The 27795-nt window shown below is 41.5% G+C and overlaps 1 protein-coding gene across 1 annotated transcript in view; it reads right to left on the bottom strand.

Annotated features, from left to right (window-relative positions):
- tmeff2a (transmembrane protein with EGF-like and two follistatin-like domains 2a) overlaps nt 1-27795 on the bottom strand; it is a 129938-nt gene that overhangs the window by 27801 nt on the left and 74342 nt on the right. The window contains exon 5 of the mRNA XM_061792933.1: nt 5299-5395. Within this exon, the coding sequence (XP_061648917.1) occupies nt 5299-5395 (97 nt within the window). The remainder of the gene's footprint in view (nt 1-5298; nt 5396-27795) is intronic.

The raw sequence follows: 27795 nt of genomic DNA on the forward strand, positions 1-27795 counted from the left end.
GTCTAAAGCCCAGTACACACATACTGATAGGTGGACTTTGAGCCCCCTTCCGATTAAAGTCAGCAAATTTTCCTGAATTGGGTCTCCAAAAGGCAAGTTGGTTTTAAGAGACAAGTTTAGGGTCCACGCCGGAGAGTCTTTGCCGCATGTGCATGTAATTGTTTTTTTGAAAGCAAATAATCTGTAAACCATTTATTTTTAAATGGTAATATAAGATGACTTTAAAATAATATTAGGATCATAGTGTTTGGCATATTTATGTTTTTAAACTATTAATATAGTTAATTATCAACTCTTCATGTTCTGTCCACAAACATCACACACAAAATGATTTCTGTAATACGAACTCACACAGACTGCACTTTATGTCCTAACTCACATTCACAATGACCTTATACTGATGTCACATTTAAGTCACTTTTACATATTTTTTATTATTTTACCTTATTTTATTTATCTTTATTTTACCTTATTTTATTTATCTTTTCTCCTCTTCCATACTGTACTGAACCGTAGTGCATTGGTGGAAATTGGGGCAAAGAAATACTGTAACTGATGGCTATCTGATGGGTCCCGGCCAAGAAAAAAGATAAGTTATTTTGTGTGAATTACTGTAGAAATATTGCACGTTAAAATTACCCACCATTACTATCATCAGCTTGTCCAAAAGTTAATTGTGCTTCTAATATCTATGAGCACCCCACTAATTACAAATAACGTGCACAAATCTCAGTTGATTTCTTAAGACAGCTTGATTTCGCAGTTACTTTGTCACATCTGCGTGTGAAAAAGCATTTACAGCTGTTAATTGCTTTTAATTGAATGTCAGTAAAAACAGGAATAACGCATAAATCCGCTGGTGCGGGCTCACCCGCTTTGTAATTACAATGATTGCTCTCCACTTGATCGATTAACTGGCAGCTGGTTTGATTGGAATCAGCTGCTGTCTGATTGGAAGAATTTTAATCAAGATGCCGGATGGCTGCCTCCTGATGAAAATGACGTGTTTTCGGCCTGAATTTCTGAATATTAACCACAAATATTCTCAGCACAATTCCTGGGTGTGGGGGGTAGCACTTTGGACAAATTAAAGGGTCCTTGTACATTCCGCATTACATCAAGATTTACTGAGATACAGTACATATTTGTGTTTGTGTCAATTTTGTATTTTAATAAGATGCATGGATGATTGGTTTAGGTTTTCTTTGCTCTTGTGTTAAGCACCAAACTGAGTGCTGCATAAGTTTTTTGTTTTGACAATGGACCCTTGTGAGTTCTCAATAAACAGTGCATTTGGAATAGAGGGTTGCATTAGCAAGTGCATATGCAAGAAGGGTCACGATGCGTTTTTGTTGAGATATTTTTCTTGCCTTTCGTGATTCCCATTTTAGACCAAAATCCAGGTACACACATCTCGGTGTAGTGACTCCGACCCAGTTGCCAGAACCCCTCACACCTTGATAAACTGCATTCTTCCAAGCGGCCCTGCTGTGAGACTGCCCCAAGGACACGCCTCGTGGACCCTAAACTAATTAATATCTACCCTCGAAGTCTGAACTCCCAAGCATCAAAGGCCCCCAGATGTTGCCACCGGACCACCTGTCTGTGAATAGGAACAATTGCTGGGACAAGGCGACACCCGCTGGCGTCGAGAGGAACTGCAAAGTCGAGCCGGGGGGACTCTCATTTGATGTTTAACCAAGGATAAATGTTTGTTTTGATATTTCACGAAATCTGCAGAAATTTTCCAAATGTATGCCTTGATGTCTGTGTCAGTGTGTGAACTTTAGAAGTGCAATTGGGCGATTTTGAGAATTGTTTGTCTTGATTTGACTCCAAGCAGCATGAAATGTGATTTGAACCATAAGCAGTTGATTTGCCAAAACTATAAAGTACTATAAACAGTCGGTCAAGTTGAGGTTATTTTATATTAATAAATGATTTTAAGCCCATTTTATCAAATTTGTAGACAAGCTTCAAGCTGATGGGTGTGGTCTTCTCCGGCCCTCTTCGCCACACCCCTGGGGTACTTAACCCTGACTCCCGCCCTCTCTCTTCTCTTGTGTTTTTTCTCTCCTCTGACTTCTTAGCTCTTGTCTTGGAGGCAGCTCGCCAGCCACGGGCTGGCCTTGGCCACCCCTCCCCCCCTTTGCCCTTTCTTTGTTCGGGCACACGGCTCGGTAACCGCGGGCCTTGGGGATGGAGACCCAGCTCCCTAGCTTTTGTGGATCGCCGCTGCAAAGCCTCCGGAACAGTGGCTGCTGAGCTAGCCAGATACACTCCTAGCCAAAGTGAGTTTTCCGAACGTGCTAGTGGACCCAAGTCCCAAGGCGGGGAAAGAGACAGTCACACTCTCCCAACAAGGCGTGACGAACAAGTTTTTCTTCTTCCGCTTCTTTTATTTTGTTTCATTTTTGTGCATCTTTTTCTTCTGCAACCAACCCTGTCTCCGTGCTTCTGAGACGCGCCCACGGAGAGACCACTCCCAGAGGCCAGTTCATTTACGTTTGTGAGTAGACACGGCAAGTGATTGCCAGACTGTACAATATTAGTGCCTAATAATTTAGGGGGAAATTACTAGCTTCAGACAAAATCTCAAGTTTGTCCTCTTTCTCTCTCTTGTCCGGAATGGACGCATTAAACGCTCGCGTTTTCCACTTTAGCCCAACACACGATGTTCTATTTCCCTTTTCGTACTCCTGTTTTCCTTCTTTTTACCATTATTAGTGTTATTTTCTTTGTTAGTTAGACCCCTTTGTGTGTTTCCCGATAGATCCCTTGTAGATATAATTAAATATTCTATAAAATTCCACTCTTGGTTGTATTTTGTGTGTGTTCTGAGTTTAAGTAAGCCTCTGTCATCTAGAACTTAAAATTTCATAAAGTGTAGCAACCTTCAGATTACCAGACTGATAAAAAGGTTTCTTGCCACTTTCCCTAAAATCTATCCACATAAAAAGTGACGTGGTACCCCTTTACGATACAGATTAGTTTGATTTTAACGATTAAACTTAAAATTCCGCTAAACCGGAAGTAATGCAAGGGTCGCTTCTGGCTTATCCTTTTCTCCCAAATGAATTACATTTCTAGTTAACCCTCACATACGCTATACCGGGTACGCACATACCGATAATAAGGTTGAATTTGAGCATTTTGGATGAAAGAAAAGGAAAAAAAATAGGAACTTTGTACCACCTTTTTAAGCTACAACAAAGTCATGCCAAGATGAAGTTTCATGAAGAAAAATTCAGGAGAACTAAAGCAGAGTACACGTACTGATAAATCAGCCAAGTCTGAGCATTTTTTTAACCCCTTCCAATCAAAGTTAGCAAAGTCCTTATTATCAGATGTCTCTGATGGTTATCCTGATGCAATTTTCTTCTGGTTTTGGGTGTATTCAGGGGGATGTTTTTCCTCCAATCATAAATATTAATCTGGTTTGGGGGAGAACACTCATGATTGCGGGTGCTGATATCATTATGTACATAGGGCTGAAACTATTGAATATTTAGGGTATTCCTTCTATTACTCGAGTACATATTTGAATAAAAAACATAATTTTGCTTTAAACACACTAACACGTGAGATACAAATATTACTTTTTTCCACTTGGGGTCGCCATTCTCAAGTTGTACTGAAATATCAATTATTTTTGCACGTGTATGGCTTTAAAAGGAGGGGAATAATCTGGTAAGTGACATGGGCGTCAACGCGTGTAGAGTTGGTTGGCTGTCAACTGACTAACTGGTCTGCATGTTGAGTGACTCAGCGTGAGTTGTGGGCTGTTACACACACATACTGATTTCTTCCTCATCATGTGTGGAATCCCTCACATAAATCTGTTAAGATGTTAAAAATCGCTGTGTGTGTACCACACTTTAAAATGCATATATGGAGTTGTTATACTGTCTGTTGTTGGCGAGTGGTGAATGTTGCAGATGCATGCTGTTTGTAGTATCATTTCTGTGCTAATGCATGTGGATTAGTTGATAAATTGCAGCCATCTCATACGCAAAGAAAAACAAAGAAGTAAAAATGTATGGAAGCGTCCTCGTTGAACTACTTTTCTTTGTGTGAGCCAAATTCATTTTGGCCTGACATTGGCAAGTCCTGTAAGGATGGTAATTGGATTTCCAGAATGAGCGAAACTCTGCTTTTTCTCTGTGCCCCACAATAGTAATTGAGGTTAAATGAAATGGTCAGCCATGCACCAAACCTCAGCGGATGTTCAGTCGCGAGAGTGTGCTGAAAAATGAAAATTTCTCATCTAAGCTGTTACTCTTCAAAGACATTCAAATTACAATAACAAGGAGGAATATTAGCGGTTGGGGAGATGGGACGTAGAGCTATATAAAATTTAAGTCTTTTTGACGTTATAAATCAATTGTTTCAAATAAACTGTGTGTGGAGATGACGCAGTATGAAAATATAATATCGTGGTTATAGTGAGGGCTGCACGGTGGGCGACTGGTTAGCGCGTCAGCCTCACAGTTCTGAGGACCCGGGTTCAATCCCCAGCCCCGCCTGTGTGGAGTTTGCATGTTCTCCCTGTGCCTGCGTGGGTTTTCTCCCACATCCCAAAAACATGCATTAATTGGAGACTCTAAATTGCCCGTAGGCATGACTGTGAGTGCGAATTATTGTTTGTTTCTATGTGCCCTGCGATTGGCTGGCAACCAGTTCAGGGTGTACCCCGCCTCCTGCCCGATGACAGCTGGGATAGGCTCCAGCACGCCCGCCACCCTAGTGAGGAGAAGCTGGTCAGAAAATGGATGGATGGGTTATAGTGAGCAAAAGGATCACAGTCATCAGTTTTATCACGATAGTGCCAAAAGAAAGGTAAAAAAAAATAAATTTAAATAACAAACAACCTTAATCTGGCAGCACGGTAGAGTTTATGCCTCACAGTTTTGAGGACCGGGGTTCAACTGTGGTTTGCGGGACTTTGGAAAATGCTTTGTAACCCTTTCCAGATGAAAATACTTTGTTTCCCATTTGTTTTTGAATTTCTTTGCATTGTGGCATGATGGATTTCTTTTTCAGAACTTGTAGGCTACTACACTTAGTTTGTCTTTGAACTCGGCTTTCCAAAAATGATGGCTAATCACAGTTAACTCATAGTTTAATAACAATGCGGGGTCTATTACTTTTTCACTTTTTTTTTTTTATTTATCCTTAAGACACTCACACTCACACAATGTATAGAGGAGCCATTTGCTGTCCCATACGCTAAAAACCATGTTAACGATAATTACAGTATCCGTCCATTTCTGTCATCTCTTTTGCAAGGCAACTTACCACACATCCTCTGCGTCCACATCACACTCAGCCCCAAACTGGCAAATGTCGCAGGTGGATGTTTCCTTCTGACCTGCTTCCGCCGAGCCCTCTCCTCCTGCAAGTAAGAAATGTAAAAAAAAAAAACATGAATCTCCCTCGCCTCAGCATGCATAATGTTTCTGTGTATACCACTTTCTAACAATGGTATCAGTGTTTAAAGACAAAAGACAATTATTTTGAAAACGGGTAAAAACGGAATTTATCTCCGTAACCAATTAAGATTTAGCTTAGCTTTATGTTGTATTTTGTAGTTTTATTATCAACACTTACATGTATGATTTTGTTTTTATTGCAATCACATGAGAAGTTAGACCTTTGCATGGATTATTGGAATTACTAGGTTTATTATTATTCTTTGCACAAATTATTTGCTTTTTTCTGGTGATGTATGTATTTTAAGAGTGCAGAACACATTCCCCCAAAACTCTGTGGTCCCCCATTAGAAAAGAATCAGTCAGTCCCTGACACCAATTCCACCGATTAACACAAAAATAGTTGGACATGTCTATCATAACAAGACTCACAAAAATGTCTCTAGGACCCATGGATGAACTCAAACAAGAATTCCATCATTTTGACTAACTTCCAGGGCCTGTTCTTTGACTCTGCTCGGGAATTATTCCAAATGAGCCCCAATCGAAAACAGATATTCTAGACAGATGGGTGACACTAAATTGCAAAGCCTTCTTTTTCCATAAAACATCTAATATAGGTGGATTATGGTGTCAAAGTTTGTTCATTGTTATGAGGATTTGACATGAAAAAGAGGATGCGAGAGCACATTCAGGAAAAAAAATATTTTACTAAACTAACAAAGTATAAAATGTTGGAGAGCCTCCCGGAATGCATTGTGTTTGACTTTAAGGTTTCACTGTACATTTGTCAAAGTTGACTCCTACCCAAACAAAGAGTCAGAACCGTAAACAAGCTTGCCCTTATTTTCCCCTTATTTTTTTAGCAGATTTTCAATCCCAGATATGATTTATAATTCCCTAGTTCACTTGGAGCAATACAAAAAAGAGCGATTGAGAAAAACGCTTCATGCAATGCAATGCAGCAAAATCTCTCGGTCTGGTATGAGCTGGAAAAATCAGCGCTAAACAACTAGATCATGTTTGTTCTCACACTCCCCATCAAAGATATACTGTACGGTAGGTTTACATATGAAAAGATATTTCCTTCATCCATTCTCTCCAAGCCCATTTTGCACTTCACTCTCCTTGCCGACGCTCATCTATCACTCTCTAAATCCCGCTGATCTTTCTGGACTGCCTCTTTTATTCCATCCTGCTGATTTTCTCACAGTGTGGGTACTGCCGTCAGGCTTACACTGTCTTAGGGACTCTGCCAGTGCATATGAGGATTCGCAAGTGACTGAGGTGGAGGTGTAGTGGGGCTGCAGGGGGATAGCTGAAAGAAAAGGCAATTTGGATGATCACAAATTGCATTCTCCCAGCGCATGCGGCTTTTGCCAGTCTCTGTAGACCTTCCTTGCGGGCCCACTCCTCCTCAGACGTGTTCTATTTTTAAACTCACAGGGGGGAATACAGAAGACAGTGAAGGGGTGGAACTTGGCATCATTTTCTCATGTCATGTATTTAATCTCCCTGACATCCGAGCACCCAAGCCGCCGCCGCCGTCCATCGCTCCCTCGTGTCGCCTCTTTCATTTTCCCACTCTGAAACTACTGTTATTTCTTGTGATCCCCTGTGACACACATGGGATGAATAAGAACAAAGTCTTGGTGGGAATGGGTGGTATGTACGCGCGACCCGATTTTCCTCCATCGGTTTAAGTTAACTTTGACTTGGAATTCGAAAGGTCAAAGTCAGTTAACTTTCATTTATTAGATTTTTTTTCCATGCCAGCAACCCAGTGAAATACTAACATGCATGCCTCACAGTTGACGGGTTCTGGGTTCAAATCTCCATTTCGATCCATTCCATTTCGATGGCTGTGTGATGCTCCTGGAATATTGGCAGTAACTGAAACAAGCTGTCGTATACGGCGATCCAGAGAATCCCAAAAAACATTTCAATCGAATATGCTGGCCATGCGGCGGCACGGTGGCCGACTGGTTAGAGCGTCAGCCTCACAGTTCTGAGGTGCGGGGTTCAATCCCCGTCCCCGCCTGTGTGGAGTTTGCATGTTCTCCCCGTGCCTGCGTGGGTTTTCTCCGGGCACTCCGGTTTCCTCCCACATCCCAAAAACATGCATTAATTGGAGACTCTAAATTGCCCGTAGGCATGACTGTGAGTGCGAATGGTTGTTTGTTTCGATGTGCCCTGCGATTGGCTGGCAACCAGTTCAGGGTGTACCCCGCCTCCTGCCCGATGACAGCTGGGATAGGCTCCAGCACGCCCGCGACCCTAGTGAGGAGAAGCGGCTCAGAAAATGGATGGATGGATGGATGCTGGCCATGCAAGAACTGGGATGTTTTCAGCTTCCAGGGATTGTGTATAGATCCTTGCAACATGGGTCTGTGCATTAAAAATGCTGCAACATGAGTTGATGGCCGTGGATGAATGGCTTAACAATGGGCCTCAGGATCTCATCACGGTAGCTTTTGTCCACAACATACTGCCCATACCATAATCCCACCACCACCATGGGCCTCTTGATCGACAATATGGAGATCAGCAAAACACTCACCCACAAGAGGCCATTCACATCACCCATCAGCCCTGTACAGTAAAACTGGGATTCATTCATGAAGAGAACACCTCTCCAAAGTGCCAAAAGCCATCAGATTAGAGTATTTACCCACTTAAATTACAAATTGCAGTCAGGTCGACACCCTGATGAGGATGACGAACATGCGGGTGAGTTTCCCTGAGCTGATTTTGGCAGCTGTCCTGCTGGCTGGTCTCAGACAATCTTGGAGGTGAAGATGCTGGATGTGGAGATTCTGAGCTAGTGAGGATGGTTGGATGTACTACCAAATTCTCTGAAATGCCTTTGAAGACTGCTTATGGTAGAGAAATTAACGTAATAATGGGCAGCCACTCTGGTGGACATCCCTGCAGTGTGCACCCCAATTGCATGCTCCCACAAAACGTGACACTCCTGGCATTGTGTTGCGTGATAAAAGTGTGCATTTTAGAGTGTCTTTTATTGTGGGAAGACTCAGGAACACCTGTGCATTACTCATGCTGTCAAAATCAGCATTTTGATACGCCACACATGTAGCGGTGCAACAATTAATTGATTAATAGACAACTAATAACTTATCAAATTAATCGACAACTAAATTATAATAATTGATTAATCATTTATGTCACAGTCTGTCATTTCCACCTTGACAGCCAAAGTCAGTCAAAGGCAGCCAATCACAATTTCAGCCACAGCCAGCGACACCCTACCTATATAGGGATATGTTGACGATGCAATCACTGTTACAGTGTCCGATAGTCACCTATGCAAGACGCTACAACGCTACCCCGTGAATCCACTCTGCTGCTTTCCATCCACGACCGGCGGCTGTGCCAGATCAATTTTGTGTGAGTTTCCCCGAATCATAATCAATTTATAGAAAAATAATCAGTTGGTTTCAATTATGAAAAAAAAATAATTGAACCTGAAGCAGTCTCATAAGTGTATATCAAACTAGTAGTCCTTCACATTAATTAGTACCGAAAAAGTAGTTTTCAGTTTCAAAAAGGTTGGTGAGTACATCACTCCCTCTCGTGAGATATTGCTTCATCATTGTTTATTTGGTTTTGTTTACTTATTAAACAACAGCGAGTTAATAAACATTAAAAAAGATTATGCAATAACGTTCCATGCAAAATAAATTTGCATCCAATTTTTCAATTAATTGATGGAATAATTGACAGAATTGATTATAAAAATATACATAGCTCAGCCTTACACATTAACTCAGCGAAGGAGAAGTGCTCACTAACAACAGATTCAGAATATTCCGAAAAATACGCCTTTTGCGTACATAGAAACGTCTTAGATCTTTGAGTTCAGCTCATGAAAAATGAGAGCGAAAACAAATGCGTTGTTTTTCCTGTTTTTGTTTTGGAACAAAATCATTCGCCGTTGGGATGGGCTCATGGGTGATACAAACACAACTCCTTTCTCTGAACTGCAAAAACATTCTCCCCTCTCTGTACTATCCAAACAATTACCAGTGGTGACAGGGACGCGCATTGTTTCCCACTCCTCAAATCCTTGATAGAGTCTCATCTCCCTTGTTCTTATGTCTTCTAAATCCCTGGAATCAGGAAACATACTGGATAATGACCAAAATGATTAGGTCTGATAGCGCTCTCGCGATAACATTTGCTCACACAGGCGCGACATCATGTAGTATCGATCCACACCTGGACAAGCCCCACCTCCATCTCTATCACTTTGTTTTCCTTTAAAACAATAAACAAAGGCAGGGGGGGGGGGGGGTATAACTTGTGATCAAGTCTCTTGAGAAGACAGAACATCAGATTAGGGTGACATGACACCAGATTAGAGGAGATGAGGAGGATAAACATTCAAAGGACAGATGAGCAGCACATGGTAATCAGACACAGAGGTGGTGTGGGGGGAACCTGTGGCACTTAAAAAGCGTCTCTAATCCCCTCACTGCCGTCTGGGGTTTGGTCATGCTGGGAGCATGAAGTGTGCATGTAAAGACACTCATGGTGTTGGAACATTCGACGTGTGACGCCGTAGCCTCTGTGCTTTGTTTGACTTGTTTGCACAAGGGACGATGACCTTGGGAAAACCTAGAACAAAGTGCAGTGGCTAAAGCAAATTACCTTGTCACTTTGAGCACACCGGATTGGTCAAATACAAATTTCTTGTTGCTGTACGACACACTTCACATGGCTTTAAAAAAATATTACAAATAGTCATATGCATATGGTTCTTGCAAAAGTGTATTAAAATGAATGTCTTTTTGAGAATTATTTTTTTTTGTGCTTTGTATGCCATATGCCCAAAATTTCATATTTACATTTTCACTACGTTTCAAGTGACTCAATTCCGATTATTTGCTCTTTCCTTCCTCACAATGTCATCGCATACTACATTACCTCCTAAGAGTCACTTTACACTGGCATTACCTTTTTCAAAGCAGTTCTCTATATTGCCAGCCGTTTTACAGCATTATGAATGATATTTTAAGACCCAAAGAATATTGTGTTCTATGATAATATAGACACCAAATCTATCCATCCATCCATTTTCTGAGCGGCTTCTCCTCACTAGGGTCGCGGGTGTGCTGGAGCCTATCCCTGCTATCTTCGGGCAGCAGTCGGGGTACACCCTGAACTGGTTGCCAGCCAATCGCAGGGCACACATAAACAAAAAACCATTCACACCTAGGGGCAATTCAGAGACTTCAATTAACCTACCATGCATGTTTTTGGGATGTGGGAGGAAACCGGAGTGCCCGGAGAAAACCCACGCAGGCACGGGGAGAACATGCAAACTCCACACAGGTGGGGCCGGGGATTGAACCCCGGTCCTCAGAACTGTGAGACAGACGCTCTAACCAGTCGTCCACCATGCCGCCAGACACCAAATCGACCAAAAGAAAAAGTACTCTCTTTACCTGAATTTTTTTTTTTTTCTAGCATTTTCAGTTCTTTAGGAATCAGCAGTAGAACATGGGTTTTTGGCAAAAGAAAAAAAGCACAGATATGAATATCTGCATCTGCTCAAACGACACATATACAGTAAACACATAAAAAAACTCAAATCTAAACTACAGTAAAAGCATAGCCCATCAAATAAGATCTCAATATACTACATTCGAGGTGCCGAGGGTTGGATTTACAATGCAGGTCAAAGTGCCAAATTCTGATTAAATGCCTGTATGCAACACATTTGGAAGAGGCCTTACCATGAGAATATCAGATTCTGCATTTTCTTTTCTGTTTATGCGAGACCAATATCGAAATTACTTGACCCATTCATTGTAAATCCAGCCTAACAAACATGATAGCAGTAAAAAAAAAAAAAGCTCTTCATAATTTTATGCATCAAAAACTCTTGTGTGTGACCTCGCAAATGCCCTTCTGGATGAACAGCCTTAAAATCCTGTACACGGCCTCAAAATCATGCACGCTCCCTCACCTCATACCTCAGTTAGCGAGTGTTTGGGCAACTGTGCTCATCCAAATTCATGTCATTCGTTCGAGTGAATATCATAGGCAATTTCCTACAGGAACCATAAAAACAAGCACATCTGAAGGCCTAAACGTAGGGCGAAAAATTGGAGCACTACGGTGCAGCGCTCTCATACAAATGATGAATGAAGGCCCAAAGAGCCCTGGGAAACAGACAAAAAAAAGATTACTATGACCTTGGTTGGGAACTCACTGGGGAGAGCCACCGAAAGGAGAGGGATGAGTGATGAATCGTGCAAGGTAGCCGTGTGGGGTCTCTAAAGACACGGTCGCACTTCATTCAGGTAGATTGGGGAATCAGTGGTGTAACAGTAGTAGTAGTAGTAGTAGTAGTAGTAGCCGTAGTCATATATTTATTAGTTGTGCCATTCAGACAGAATTCGACAAATTGTGTGTTCACACAGCAGTTGCAGTTTTCCCCAATTAAGGTAATAGGCACAACAGCGCCAATTGTTTTCGCCGCGGAGGTGTGGACCGTGAGTCCTGGGTATTAAACCTGAAATACACGCATCTGACACTGTGTCACTAGCCGGCAAATTACCGGTTCAACTTCGACCTTCGACCTCGGTGGCAGATGTAAAAAAGCCGTGAAAATGCCAGCTTAGATGGACAGTGTGAAAGAGGTTTTAACCGCACATGGCCTTACAGAGCATGCCGTACTATCTACCGTATGACCTTTGAACGTTTCAACTGTATTCACGCTGAACACATTACATTGGACTCCTAACGAATTGTGAAAAACTAATTTGGTTTGTTTGTATACGACAAATTAGAAAGGTTGTATTGTACCTTATAATATAGAAAATGCAAGACATGAGTAGCGAAAAACTGTGAGTAATTGATATACCCCCTAATAAAGTTTATTGTCGATATTAATAGTTTAAACGAGGGCTGCAGCTACCAAATATTTTTAGAATCGATTATGCTTGGTGTATGAATGTGTGCATGAATAGGTGAATGTAAGCGCTTTGGGCACCGTGATGGTGCACGCCATTTACCATTCTACTAATTATCCCATTGACTATTCTGGTGATCAATATTTATCCATCCATCCATCCATTTTCTGAGCCGCTTCTCCTCACTAGGGTCGCGGGCATGCTGGAGCCTATCCCAGCTGTCATCGGGCAGGAGGCGGGGTACACCCTGAACTGGTTGCCAGCCAATCGCAGGGCACATAGGAACAAACAACCATTCACACTCACAGTCATGCCTACGGGCAATTTAGAGTCTCCAATTCATGCATGTTTTTGGGATGTGGGAGGAAACCGGAGTGCCCGGAGAAAACCCACGCAGGCACGGGGAGAACATGCAAACTCCACACAGGCGGGGCCAGGGATTGAACCCGGGTCCTCAGAACTGTGAGGCTGACGCTTTAATAAGCGGGGCCTTGCTTGGCGAGTGACTCAGATTAGGGGCTGGCTGTTAACGGGCTAAGGGTTCGCCAGTTTGCGCGGTGAGTCACTGGGCATCAGTTGTAGCCGTTCAGCTACTGTAATAATGTGCTTATTACATGTTTATTTTGTTACTGTTTTGTCAATAATGTGAATGAAAGTGCACTGGCGGTTGTGTCTATCCTTGACCACCTGTGGGGGCATCCCAGATTATCGCACTACTCGTCACTTTAAACCGCATACACTCCTTGAAGTCTCAGCGCCCTTTGCACAATGGTCACCGGACTATTGCAATATTAGTCATTCGAACTGCTCTAAGTGCTAGAGGACTCTGCATCTTTTTGCACAATTGTCCAAAAAAAATAAATAAATGTACCAGATAACTAGATACCCTTTACTGCTCAGTGACTGTTTTTTTTTGTCAATGTCTTTATGTCTCCAAAGTGTTCTGTAAATTGACTGCCTGTTGTCGTACTAGAGCGGCTCCAACTCCCGGAGACAAATTCCTTGTGTGTTTTGGACAATACTTGGCAAATAAAGATGATTCTGATTCTGATTCTGATTCTAACTAGTGGTGATAGGCAATGTTAAATTATCGAATGATTTTTAGGGTACCTTTTTTTGTAGCTCAAAAAAAGCTCAATTCCAATAAAGTTGGGACGTTGTGTTAAACATAAATAAAAACAGAATACAATGATTTGCAAATCATGTTCAACCTATAGTTAATTGAATACACTACAAAGACAATATATTTAATAAACAATTAGCAAATAATCATTAACTTAGAATTGTATGGCTGCTACACGTTCCAAAAAAGCTGGGACAGGTGGCAAAAAAGTCTGACAAAGTTGAGGAATGCTCATCAAACACCTGTTTGGAACATCCCACAAGTGAACAGGCTATTTGGTAACAGGTAGGTGGCACCCACCTGTGATTAGGTATAAAAGGAGCTTCTCTGAATTGCTCAGTCATTCACAAGTAAAGATGGGACGAGTTTCACCTCTTTGTGAACAAGTGCGTGATAAAATAGTCGAACAGTTTAAGGACAATGTTCCTCAACGTACAATTGCAAGAAATGTAGGTATTTCATCATCTACGGTCCATATCATCATCAAAAGCTTCAGAATCTGGAGAAATTACTGCATGTAAACGGCAAGGCCGAAAACCAACATTGAATGCCCGTGACCTTCGATCCCTCAGGCGGCACTGCATCAAAAACCGACATCAATGTGTAAAGGATATCACCACATGGGCTCAGGAACACTTCAGAAAACCAATGTCTGTAAATACAGTTCGTCGCTACATCCGTAAGTGCAACTTGAAACTCTACTATGCAAAGCAAAAGGCATTTATCAACAACACCCAGAAACGCCGCTGGCTTCTCTGGGCCCGAGCTCATCTAAGACGTCGTGTCCTCCGGGCCAGAGGAAAAGAACCATCCGGACTGTTATGGACGCAAAGTTCAAAAGCCAGCATCTGTGATGGTATGGGGCTGTGTTACTTACAATGGCATGGGTAACTTACACATCTGTGAAGGCACCATTAATGCTGAAAGGTACATACAGGTTTTGGAGAAACATATGTTGCCATCCAAGCAACGTCTTTTTCATGGACGCCCCTGCTTATTTCAGCAAGACAATGCCAAACCACATTCTGCACGTGTTACAACAGCGTGGCTTTGTAGTAAAAGAGTGCGGGTACTCGACTGGCTTGCCTGGAGTCCAGACCTGTCTCCCATTGAAAATGTGTGGCGCATTATGAAGCGTAAAATACGACAACGGAGACCCCGGACTGTTTAACAGCTGAAGCTGTACATCAAGCAAGAATGGGAAAGAACCTACCTACCTCCACCTACCCCCACCTACAAACCTTCAACAATTAGTGCCCTAAGTTCCCAAACGTTTATTGAATGTTGTTAAAAGAAAAGGTGATGTAACTCAGTGGTAAACATGACCCTGTCCCAGCTTCTTTGGAACGTGTTGCAGCCATAAAATTCAAAGTTAATGATTATTTGCTGAAAACAATAAAGTTTATCAGTTTGAACATTAAATATCTTGTCTTTGTAGTGTATTCAATTAAATATAGGTTGAACATGATTTGCAAATCATTGTATTCTGTTTTTATTTATGTTTAACACAACGTCCCAATTTCATTTGAATTGGGGTTGTCCAATACTGTAATTCTGCTTTCCTTTTGGCACATTGCATATTGTTATCTTCTTTTTCAAGTGTAAAATGATCCCAAACGTTGGGCATTGGGGATGGGTTGCATTAGGTGCATTTGTGAATAGCAAAGTGAGAATAGACTGACTCACTATATTTTTTTCAATGTGATATGTTTTTGAGTCAAATTTCATGTGGCTATTTTTCCACTGTGCCTACAAATTGCAGTGAATCACTCTTATTTGCGAGAGTTCTGCTTGGTAAGGTTTGATTCACGAAGGCATAATTTATTGTTGAATTTTTTGGATTGTAGCTATTCAACCAGAAACTGCATTAGTAACTCCCTAAAGAATGAGCGTCGCTTTAGAACCACCCACGAGGTATTAAGACAAACTTGTGTCTGTAAGGCAGGTAGGATAAACGTTACCCGAGGATGTTATCTTCTCGTAAACTGACACGCGATCCGTGAAAGATGATCTGGGAAGTAAACAAACATGAGCCCACGTGCTGATAATGGCCTCGAATGACGATGCATAATCAATGGCTACAGTCGCATTCCTTTTGCATCATACCGCAACCCATACGTGGCTTGCAAAACTCGGCCAAGATCTAATCCTTCAGTTGTGTAGGCGTTCCATTAAAAGAAGACCACACTGACAATTAAACAATGAAGCCCATCAATCAAAGTGACATGATCAACAGGTCACTGCCCCCAAGCGGTTGATCCAACAAGGCAAGAAAAGAACAGAACACGGCTGAAGGGGGGAAGAGGAAAAGAAATCTATAACTATAATAGATATCAATATTGAAAAAGATGACGAATGATACTGCTGCTCGAGGCCTAGATTCAATTTCTATTCCTTTTTGTTCCTGCAGGAGACCATATCACTACTCGCAAAGTCATTTGTCAGTCGCTGGGCTAAATGAGGATAAGGCAGCATCATCCAAAAAGTGAGCCAAAGGCAGTTGTTCCAGTGACGCAAATTGCAAAATGAAGTCGGCATTAAAGAATAATTACTGACATAAATAATGATATCATTGGTGATTTGGTGTGTGCTGAATATAGCATATATACTATGATTTAAAAAAAAATTGTTGATCAGGGTCAAGAAAAAAACTAAAAGAGGAAGCGGACAGACCTCTATTGATAATACAGTGGGTACGGAAAGTTGTCAGACCCCCTTAAATATTTCACTCTTTGTGACAGTGCATCCATTTGTTAAAATCATTTAAGTTCATTTTTTTTCTCTCACTAATGTACACACAACACCAAATATTGACAGAAAAAAAACGGAATTGTTGCTGTGCAACAGGGGAGTTTGAAATACTCCCTCTGCTTATTTTAAAATGTTTTAATTATTCTGATGTTTATTGAAAATGCAGCCGGACAGAAAAGGCTATTAGGGGCCAGACAGAGGAACAGAGTGGACAAGGGGAATAGGGGTGCAAACCACAGCAGAAGTATAGTTAGTCTAGATATTTGAACACAAGTAACGTTACAAGTCAAATTGTGGATTGTGGATAGACGGGGGGGGGGGACCCGGTGAGGACATGTCTAAAGAGAACAAGGTAAGAGATGATAAGAGATGATAGAAAAGGGCAGGACAGGATCGGATGTGGGAAATGAGCAAGGCAGTGCTACTGACGAGTGGTGCAGTTGGATTCTTTTTAGTGTCTAAACACCTGTAAGAACCTGTGAGTTGATATGTTAGTGTAATCTGTGTTGTTATTAGTGGTCCCAGCACAAGCAATTAAAGCCTATGGCGTGTCTATTGAATTTATAACATGGATGCCAGTCAACTGGTGTACACCGTTGCTGAGCCGGCACATTGAGGAAGGGTGGGCACGGCCCCTTCCTCCCACAAGGGAAGCCCGTCCAGCGGGGGACCTAACGAGGGGTCCCACTACCCAGGACGCACGGGGGTCGCCCCTCACCCACGGCGCCCCATTGCCCCCGCCGCCTCCAGAGAGCATGGGGGCACCAGCCACAAACAGGGCCCAACGCAGGAGCCATTCGCCACTTGAAAACGGTCATCGTCCAGCAAAAGCGAGCCCATGTTAAGTGCCCGTCGTCAGCAAGGAATGGTCTATGCTTTTGCTGTAGTTTAGATCCATCCATCCATCCATTTCCTTTACCGCTTATCCTCACTAGGGTCGCGGGCTGCTAGACCCTATCCCAGCTATCTTCGGGCGGGAGGCGGGGTACACCCTGAACCGGTCGCCAGCCAATCGCAGGGCACATAGAAACAAGCAACCATTCGCACTCACATTCACATCAACGGGCAATTTAGAGTCCTCAATCCACCTACCACGCATGTTTTTGGGATGTGGGAGGAAATCGGAGTGCCTGGAGAAAACCCAGCCAGGCACGGGGAGTCAACGCACACCTGCCACCATTAAATTTTTTAACTGCCCAAAAACCAACAACACATGCATTGGGCCCTACAGAAATCTTATTTGCTTTATTCACTTAAATGACTTCATGAAGCTGTTTGCTGACCAGACTTAGTGATTGTGTTTGCGTGTGTGACACCATAGGGATGGTGCTAATTTGACCATATCCACTGCCAAAACAACAACAAAAACATCTGCAACTGACCCCAAGGTGTTTTCTCAAGTTAGAGGTGGGCTGAAATATCCAAGTTTGTCCCAATTGAAGACCTGCATGACAAAGCTGTTGTTTTTTTGAGTCTGTAAAGTAAACACATTCACACGGCTGTTTTCCCCCCCAAAAGTGAGTCATTTTGATTGGCTCGCGAAGGCTACGTGCACGGTCATGTAACGGCCTTGTGTCGTCTGATGGTGGATTGGAGTCAAATGACGATAGTGATCACATTGGACTGGCGTAACAGGCGCCCTATGTGGAAGTCGAAGATGGAGTCTACAAATAGACGCGCACACGCAAGAATTTATAAATAAAAGTAGCGAGCAGCATGTCGATCATTGTAACGGACGAAAAGTATCAATCCTTCTTCACATAAATACTCAAGTAAAAGTAAAAAGTATGGTGGATTTAAAGTACTCTGGCAAGTACAGTTTATCAAAATGTTACTTGAGTAAATGTAACGGCGTAAACGTAACGCGTTACTACCCACCTCTGCTTCTGCGTTAGTGTAGGCTAGAGATAGACTACGCTGCATAATGGCTAACGTATAAATTTTGATTACGTCGTGGCAGTAGAAACAACACCGCTGTAAACGGAGGACTCCCTGTCCAAGTTTGTATACAACTTTGGCACAGCTTTTATGTCAGATGCCCTCCCTGACACAACCCACTCGTTTTTATCAGGGCTCAGGACCGGCAGTGGCTGGGTACTGGACCCTGTACAAGTTTAGTCAAAAACAAGTCCCATGCTTATGAAAATGTGGGCACTTCATCTTTCAGTTGTCAGCTATTGATCAAGATGCGCAATGCGTAATGAATGTATGTATCTATTATCTGTGATTGTGATAACATTGCAGTAATACGTAACGTCAGCAAGAGAACCAAACAAAAGCCACTCTCCTTGTATCTTCAATTGACTCTGCATTTTACCCAGAACCATGTAAACGATGACCCAATGTCCCTCACTCATCTCTCGTGACAAATCCGACCATAGCTTTACCCTAGCCGCTGCCAGGTACAGAAAAACATGATACAGCCCGAGGAGCTGCTAACCAGCCCATGAGGAGGGTCTTCAAGCTGGGTCAAACCATTGCTGAATGGATTAAAAAGAAGGAATTATGGCTTTAAAAACCTTTTTCCCAGCTTTGCAAGGATTAGTCACTGCATTATGTTTCTCTTTTCGCCTGAATGGCTCAGCGGCTGCCCTTCAATTCAGGCACCTCCTATATCTACAGTCGGCCAGACTGCTGGAAAAGAGCATGCATGTTGTGTTTATGAAAAAAGAAGAAAAGTTTCATGACTCCACCTTCAAAGTGAGACAAAGTAATGGCAGTTTTGAGTTTTTTAGAACTTGGTAATGTTGCTGTGGCTGGGTTATTTATTGCTTTCAAACCAATGCCATACTCGCGCGATTCTAGCGTTGGTAAAAACAAAATTACATTGTTGTTGCAATTAAACTGTGTGTTTACATGAATCAGAAAAATTACTAGTACATGGAGTCGTAGGGGTGACAGGCAAATATTCTGAAGAGTGGAAAAAGATGGGCTGCTTAAAAGACATTATTCAATAGGAACCTTTCTTTAGTGTTTGAATTTGTTATCTTCCATCAACGTATTTGTATTTCAATCAATTTTCCCTCAGAGCAGGCACTCGCTAGTCTTGGTCTATTTCCTGAGAAATCCCCATCGCGTTGCAAAACCTCTCGGGTTCTCTGTCCTCCGTTGACTGTGTACCTGAGGAAAAATACCCCTAATCTCGAACATACTGTAAACTTTGTGCTTATAAAGCTAATGTGAATGTCAAAAATGCATGTAGCGAACCGAGTGACTATTAAACAGTTTATGTGTGTCGTTTCAGTTAACTAATGAGGGTGTCTTCTTTTGACAGTACATGATTGGCTTTTGCATTGTTTTGAATTCTGAACCTTGTCAGGTTCATTCCGAAAAACCCGCCTAGCCTCTTTAGTTTAAGCCAATTTAATGTGTGTCAGTACCAATCCTTGTGTTAAGGACAATAATGTTGTGATTTCTGTTAGTTTAATACAGTATATATACTGCATGTATACACTACTATACTGTATTGTCACAGGCAAGTGCAGTTCCCTTGGTCACCTTTTGCAGCTGGTTGAAGGGTGTGGAATAATAACAAAATGAATAAGTAATCCACTGGTGAAGGATATCAATTGGAGAGGGCTAAATGGCAAGTATGGCTCCGAGCCACTTTACTGTCCTCGGCACATACCTCAAGTTGACAGCCGTAGAATGCATGCGCCGGCAGCAAATATGAAAATTATCACACTCTAGTACCGCTTATTGTAGCATTAGTTCGGTAAAGCAGCAACTGATTCATGGCAGAAAAAAGGGGTCTGAAATTGCTTTTTAAATGTCTTTGTGGAAGAGCTGATTGAGATTTGTGTCTTTGTGATGGAATGAATCTTCCTAGAAATTACTAGAACCGCACAGACTACCCAGCCAGCCATTTTTAGAATAGTAGGGATTATTATTCTGTTCTGTAGATTTAAAAGAACATCTGACCTTGTTGTCCTTGTGGACGTCCAGGTCTGCATTTGTTCAGATGGCAAATTAGATGAGCACAAACTCTATTAATACCACACAACGAGGTTATATGAATTGGTGGTGGTGTAACAGTCTGACACAAAGCAGAAAGGGAACCCTAAAAGGTCAAATTAAAGCCATCTTTACAGTTACAGTGCTTTTCTATGAGGACTTGAAGGACATTTTGATAAAGAAAATGATTGGAATAGATTTTATTTTCAAACTGTCATCAACATTCCAGTTTTTTTATGCTTTTACACTCTGGATATTAACTAATGAGAGAGAGCAGACAATGTCTGGCCACTCACAAGCAATGGGGACAATTCCACAATTTCCATAGCAACTACGACAGAATTCTTATCAGTGTATGTTCTATATTGAATAGAGTTGGAAAAAATACCCACCCAGATCCACAAAACCTCATCGTAACTAAAGCAGGTTACATACGTTATGGGTTTTATTATCATGACACATTTTTAAATATGTAAGAAACCCCACACGACAAGGAAAAAAATAGTATTTTGTTCTTACTACTCATATACGCATAGCCCTATCGCCATTGACAATCATAAGTCAAGTCGCCCAAATAAGAAGTGTGCCGTCGTCTGTAGCTTGGCCAAATAAAACAAGGTTAAAATTTATTATAGTTGGCCCTGAATGTTGTCTGAGCAAATCAAAAGGAAGACTCACTATAACCTAGACAAACACCACAGAAAAAAATCAGTCACGATAATCTTTTAGTGACCAACAATAATCGGGCTGTGCTGACTATGATCGGAAGGAGTGGAATTGGGCTCAAAGTTGCATGATCAGTACATGTGTGTACTGGGCTTTTGGTAGAACACTGCAAAGATGACACTTTCAAGTCACGCATATACAGTACAGTGAAATCCCGGTTCACTATTCATAAATTTACCTACTTGCTTTTTTCCTGTGGAACCTACTCACCTGTTTGCATTTTTGTGCTATTTCAAGAACACCCTAAAATGCCACAAGATGGCGCAAAGCCCTCGCTGATAAGGGCTGAGAATTTAAGGGTAATGTTGTAAAATGAGTTTGAAACGATTTAAGTCTTATGGGGTCATACTTTGTGGTATATTCAGTTTCATTCATTAATATAGACAATTCCGAAAAAAAAAAAAATCGCAGCATTCAGTTCCCATCTACCGCCAATAGCGATGATTCACTCTATATGTATTATTTTTGGAAAAACAGGAATTTTGCCTGAGTTAAACAGTCTTAGAGCAGATTCTCCAAGATGATCTCGCTCTCTGTCAACAAACACAAAATTTGGCAAACCCTCGCACCTTCTGTCCCCATCACCTGCTTGCTCCACTTTGCATAAATTCTTAGAAAATGTCAGCCTCAGACCCACATCCATGCGGCACCGACTTTACTGGTGTCAGCTGGTTGCTCGCTTAAGCCTCTCCATGCCGCACTTTATCTTGCCACCAGCCCGAGGGGCCAATCTCACGCCACTGAGAGCTGGAGAGACGCCTCGGACCACCCGATGCTGGATGAATGGTGGCGGGATTTCAGCTAAAGCAAGGAGGAGGAAGTGAGCTGGGAGCTGGTGGCAAATCCTGGGTGCACACAACCACCAGAGTGCAAGGACAAGAGCTGGAGGGGGGAAGATAAGCATGTTTTTCCCCCCTTCTACTCTATACACTTCTTACACGCTAAAGTAATCAATATTTACTTGTTGTGATCAGGAGTCACATTCATATTATCCACCACCTCCACAATTTGCTGTGTTGTTTTGTTATACAGTGGTACCTTGAGATATGACAAATCATCTTTCTTCATTGAAATGCATAGAGATGCTATTTAACTGTTCAAGAACAAACAACAAAGAAATGTTTTAATAAGGAAAATAGCAGCCTCCTCGCTGATATTGTACTTTATAAAAACATACAGTAATGACATAATTTAATAAAATTGAAAGAAATAAAAAAATGTTGCCACATTTTTTACTTCAATTCAATGGACATTGTGTAGCCCTTTGTGGTGTGTGCGCCTTGGCCACCTGGATGCAGTACGAAGCAGACAAAGACACACGAAGAAGAGTTTCACAACTGACTCAGCTGCAGTAAAATTTGCAAAAGATAAAGGATATTGATGGTATTCGTTAACCCGTCAATAGCTTTTTGCACTGTTTGCTAGCATTAAGCTGTACTTTTCTTCAAAAATAATCGAGTCCAAAATTTTTCGCATAACCATAAAATTACACTGAAATGGTATATATTCAGGCAATTAGGCAGTCAGGATTCTGAAATGAGGTGACCATACATTTTTACGGTTTTCACAGCGGTAACAACCCTCTGAGGAAAACCATAACTACAAAGTGTGCCACAACCAAAATGAGTTAACGGATGTGTCTTCTGTTTAGCATGCTGGCATTTTCTTGAGGATTCTGTGTTGCAGTCAAGCTTTTAAAGTGCACTAGGCTATGCAGATGCCTTGCAGCCTGTTAGATTGTTCAGATAATTAGTTATCAAAGAAATACAGTTTTGCTCGACTTTGTGTTTATGTCTCTTTATTTGCATTCGCTGCTCTGCAGAGCAAACCTTCCTGTTTACAGTCTTGTGAGCAAAGAATGATTTTTGTTTGCTACTGTTTACATTTTTTTTAGTCATATTGCCATAATACGAATAACTGTGATAATATTGGTCATTATAGTCAATGATACAATTTTTTGGGGCTAGTCTGATCTCTAGCTGTATGCAGTTGGTATAGTAGTTTAAGCAAACTGGGCATACAACTCAATTCCTTCAGGGTAATAGCTGTTGCACATTTTAAAATAATAAATGTTTATATTTGAAAAGAGAAACCCCGTAGGTCAACTTTGTTGCAGATAGAAGATCAATCCCTTTGCTAATTTGCTTCATGGGAGTGCGGAAGTTCCATATTAAGCCCTGAATAAAAAACCCTGACTGCATTCTGCCACTTCATTAGACAAGGCTGTTCTTGGTAAAAATCCTTCTCTTCTTCAAGGCTATGGATGAGAAAAATGAGCAATTGCAATTTTCCAAAAGAGAAATGAAGCACTGAGCCAAAAGGGAAGGCCAATGATGATTTTCCATTTCCTGCAGCTCTTGTGATAGTTGAAGCAGCTGATGGAGTCTGTTAGTCAAAAGTAACACACACTGAACTTGTGCTTTTTTAAAGTCCCTGCACAGAAACAGGGAAAAAAAGCCAGTCAGTCAGCTGTCTTTGTTTGTTTGAGCTTTTTTCTCCTGGTATATAAAGCTTGCAAGAAGATTACCAATTCCTTTGCACGGACTGTATTCTTCTGAGGCCAACAATCCAACTCATAATATCTATTACACTTGCACACGAAAGACAACAGGGAGAAACAATGACTGAGGTGAACAGCTAGCAAAAAGACAGGTCACCAGTGTGGACAATTTAACACGGAGGAAATTCACTTGACTCAGACCTACTAAGGAATGCATGCTTAGTAATACTGTATTTGCCAATTCTGGCCACACAGAGCTGCTGCTCTAGTCTTGCAAGACAGCTGTCGAAAAACTACAGAGTGGATACTTTACAGTGTTGTGAAATGTTGGCTATCCAGAAGTCAACAATAGAAAAGCAAAATACATTAAATTATCTGAATGGTAACGCTTCGGTCTCAATTCGAGTCAGGAAAAGCCCTGATAATGCATGTGCGCATTTGGGTTTTAATAGTTTCTGTTGCATTCCTGATTGTTGTTTTATTTATTAGCACATCTGTAAGGTGGCTTTGGTGTAAAAGTAAAAAGATCTGTGCCAGCACTACTGTCAACCCCCTTACTTCACATTTCATTCAACTGCCTTTCTACTACGAATCCCATTGAGAACTGAGAGCTCTACTTTCTCATTTCTCAACCACACATATTCTATTAACATTAAAAAATTCAACCCACTCCGATGAGTATTGAAACCCATAAGTATACAGCCTTCAGATGTTTGAGTACACATTGAGCGCAACACTGTTGAACGTCCCTAAAGAGAGAAGTCTCCAAAGAGAAAAGCTCATATACTCTTGAAGTAAGAAAAACATGTGCCTGTTTCAAGCTGATTCTGAGTTTGTCAAGAGCATTTAGGTCATGTAAAGAAAACATCATAGGAACTACTGGTTACTTCTGGATGTTTTTGTGGTATTCTAGAAATGTTTAAATAAACCTTCATGTATACTGTAGATGTGGCATATTGGGTTGAAATGGTTAGCATTATTATATTATCATTATCGTCAATACCGTATTTAGCGCCTTTTTCTAGAGCACATTAACAACAACCGCAGCTCAAACAAAGTGCTGTACAAAAACAAAAATTACTATAATTAAAATAATAATAATGCCATAGTAAATAATTTAAAAAACATTTTCTAATTAGGCGGCACGGTGGCCGACTGGTTAGAGCGTCAGCCTCACAGTTCTGAGGTGCGGGGTTCAATCCCCGGCCCCGCCTGTGTGGAGTTTGCATGTTCTCCCCGTGCCTGCGTGGGTTTTCTCCGGGCACTCCGGTTTCCTCCCACATCCCAAAAACATGCATTAATTGGAGACTCTAAATTGCCCGTAGGAATGACTGTGAGTGCGAATGGTTGTTTGTTTCTATGTGCCCTGCGATTGGCTGGCAACCAGTTGAGGGTGTACCCCGCCTCCTGCCCGATGACAGCTGGGATAGGCTCCAGCATGCCCGCGACCCTAGTGAGGAGAAGCGGCTCAGAAAATGGATGGATGGATGGATTTTCTAATTAAAATATACTAGATCTCACTTAGCATTGGCATAAAAGAGAATGTATTTATTTGTTTATTTATTTATCTGTTTATTTATCTGTTTATTTATTTATGCACACATTTATCCTGGTAAGGCAATTGAGAACAGATATGCAATGCCAACCTGGCTGAAGACAGCAGAGTAAAACAAAGCAAAATAAAAATGTCGTGTGAAGCTGTTAGTAGATGAAAGAACCGAGCGGGTTTGAAGTCTCCAGCGACCAGGATGAGGGCGCAGAGATCACAGATGGTCAGGATGCTGAAATTGTAATGTCGCTATGCTCATGTGATCACAGCGTGCATGACACACAATTTTTATGTAAACAAACAACTATTTTAACAGACGATAGTTCATCCGTTAGTGAGTAAGACACAGAAGGAGAGGTTCAATTCTCTCATCCATCTCCATATCTCCTCCGGGATGCATTCTTTGCTGAATGAATATTGGGCGGCTCCCTATTCGGGTGAAGCTTCTCGTGGTTGTAGCGTCGTAGATGAACGACTACAGTCCAACAGTGGCAATATTTTCCACTCAATAAAATACCACTGCGAAAAACATCCTAACATACGGTAGCAACTTTATGCTCTCTAAAACTGATTGTTTTTAATCATTATTAACAAACTTATTTTCTTGAAGTTGGGCAACCTTTTAATTCCTATGGAATTTAGAGGTACGAGGTAGGATTATAGAGGTAGGATTTATGAAGGGGTCCTTAGAAAGAAGCCTTCCCTTGTAAAGGGCTTTCTGAACCCCAAAAAGTTTTAGAACCCCTACATTACAGAACCTCCCCACTCCCAAACACACACACAAAGCATGTCTAAAAGTCTTAAGTGCCCAACCATTTCCTCTGGTCTACCTCTAAATCCCAGTCAAATCCTGCGATTACAGCAAAAGCTCATATCGTCCCGTCTCTCGCAGCCAATATTTGTCCACCGTTCTTTCTGTGGGGCAAAGCAATCTTTCCCACCTCCCCGTTCCATCTCACCTCTGACGTATTATTTTCAAGATGACAAAAAAATATAGGACGATAAAATCCCTAATGCTGGCGAGATGGAGGTTTGGCCCAAAGGTGACCCTGCCGTTCTCATCAGCCTCACTGTCCCGCTCTTCATCCACCTCTGCTGATAGCTCTGATGCTCTTAGATTCCCTCCTCACACCAGCTACTGTCTGAACCACCTGAATTCATTTCATTCGAAGACCCGCTGAGTGCCCGCTCCAACACGGGCAATGGAAATGTTAATAATAATTTCAGAGCGGCATGATTGGATACGTTCCCGCCGAGAGCCGAAGGGAGAAGCGCAAACCAGAAGGGTGAGAGGGAGCGAGCATGTATAGATGAAGGGATCTAACGACTTTGCTTCTATCTCATTCTCAGATTCCATCCCTCTCGGTCTAGATTACAACATTATCCCCAAGCCAAAATAAAGGATTATCTGCCAAACCTTTCTCATGCCTGCCTGAATGTATGCGCTATGAGAGGGATCGAGTTTAAGAGTAATGCTCACTCTATAGAACCTATAGAGTGAGCATTAAACCTGATCCATCCAGGGGTGGGCGAACTTCTGTGCTCAAGGACCATATAACTAAATTATTGCATGGCATTCAAAAGGCATTTCTACCCTTTTCATTTACTCTTACTGACACATTTCCAAGGCTCTTATAGTATTTAAAATAAGCACACCGACCGTACAGCAAAAAAAATAAATAAATACGGGTAGTCAACGATTGTAAAAAATGTCAGTCATTAGTCATATTTACAATGTTTTACAATCCTACCATAAACAAGAACAACAATGACGTCTTCACATGTATGTATGAGTAATGAGCATGAGTAAGCTAGCAGCCAGTGTTGGCAAACTTCAACTTTCAAAATTGCAACGATACTGTGAGACGTAAAACTTGAAATAAAAGAATGGTAACTCCAGCAGACACTAAGTGAAATCCCACGAGCTTCACTCAACAGGAATTGTTTTATTTATTTATTTTTTTAACTTTATTGAATAACCAAAGTGCTGCATCCATAGAGCCTGAGCCGGGATGTGACGTCGACCAGCCAGTTGCGTTGGAATGTTTCGCTCAATCTTGGTCCTATTTATTGCATTAAAGAAGAGTTACTGCGCTTGTCAAACATTTTAACGAGAGTCAATGGGTAAAGATTTGTGCGCCCCCAAACTGGAAAGATGCCATTAAATCAGACAAAAAAGTTGAACTAAACAACTTTACTCATCATTAACTATTAACTATTTATCCCGTTCATGTAAAAATAGATATACATATATTCTAAAATATCTTTATTTTATTGTAAATATTTTATAATTTGTTTGTCCTCAAGTAAAGTACTAATGTGCTGACCACCGTCAGTGGTGGAGCGGCGCCCTTGCACCCTCCATTGAGCAGCTGCCACTGGATCCATATACATTTTCGGATTCAGGGCGAACTAATGAGTGTATGGCCCGGATCCTGGTGAATTGACTGATGAAGAGGTGTGACCAAATACTTATTTTCAGTCTATATGGTGTGAAAACATTGCTTTTCTTTCCAAGTCAAGTCCCCACACCCTCGCATGTGGTTAATAGCTGTAGCTGAAATATCAGCAATACAAAAAGCAGTAAGTGAATATTCTCTTATATTCTCATATAATTGACCAACAATTTTAGCAGGAACATCTTTCCACATTTTCCTCAGGCTTGACAAGAAAAAGAGATATTACAATGTGGTCATTTTCTTCACTGTAAACCAACACAGAGTAGAAATACTTTAAAGAAGTCTAGCTTTTCCCTTGACGTCATTAACTGCTCCCATCAGTACAGTGGAGGTCCTCTTTAAACTTGCGGATATCGGCAC

This window comes from Phyllopteryx taeniolatus, chromosome 12, assembly GCF_024500385.1.
Source record: "Phyllopteryx taeniolatus isolate TA_2022b chromosome 12, UOR_Ptae_1.2, whole genome shotgun sequence".
Lineage (NCBI taxonomy): Eukaryota > Metazoa > Chordata > Actinopteri > Syngnathiformes > Syngnathidae > Phyllopteryx > Phyllopteryx taeniolatus.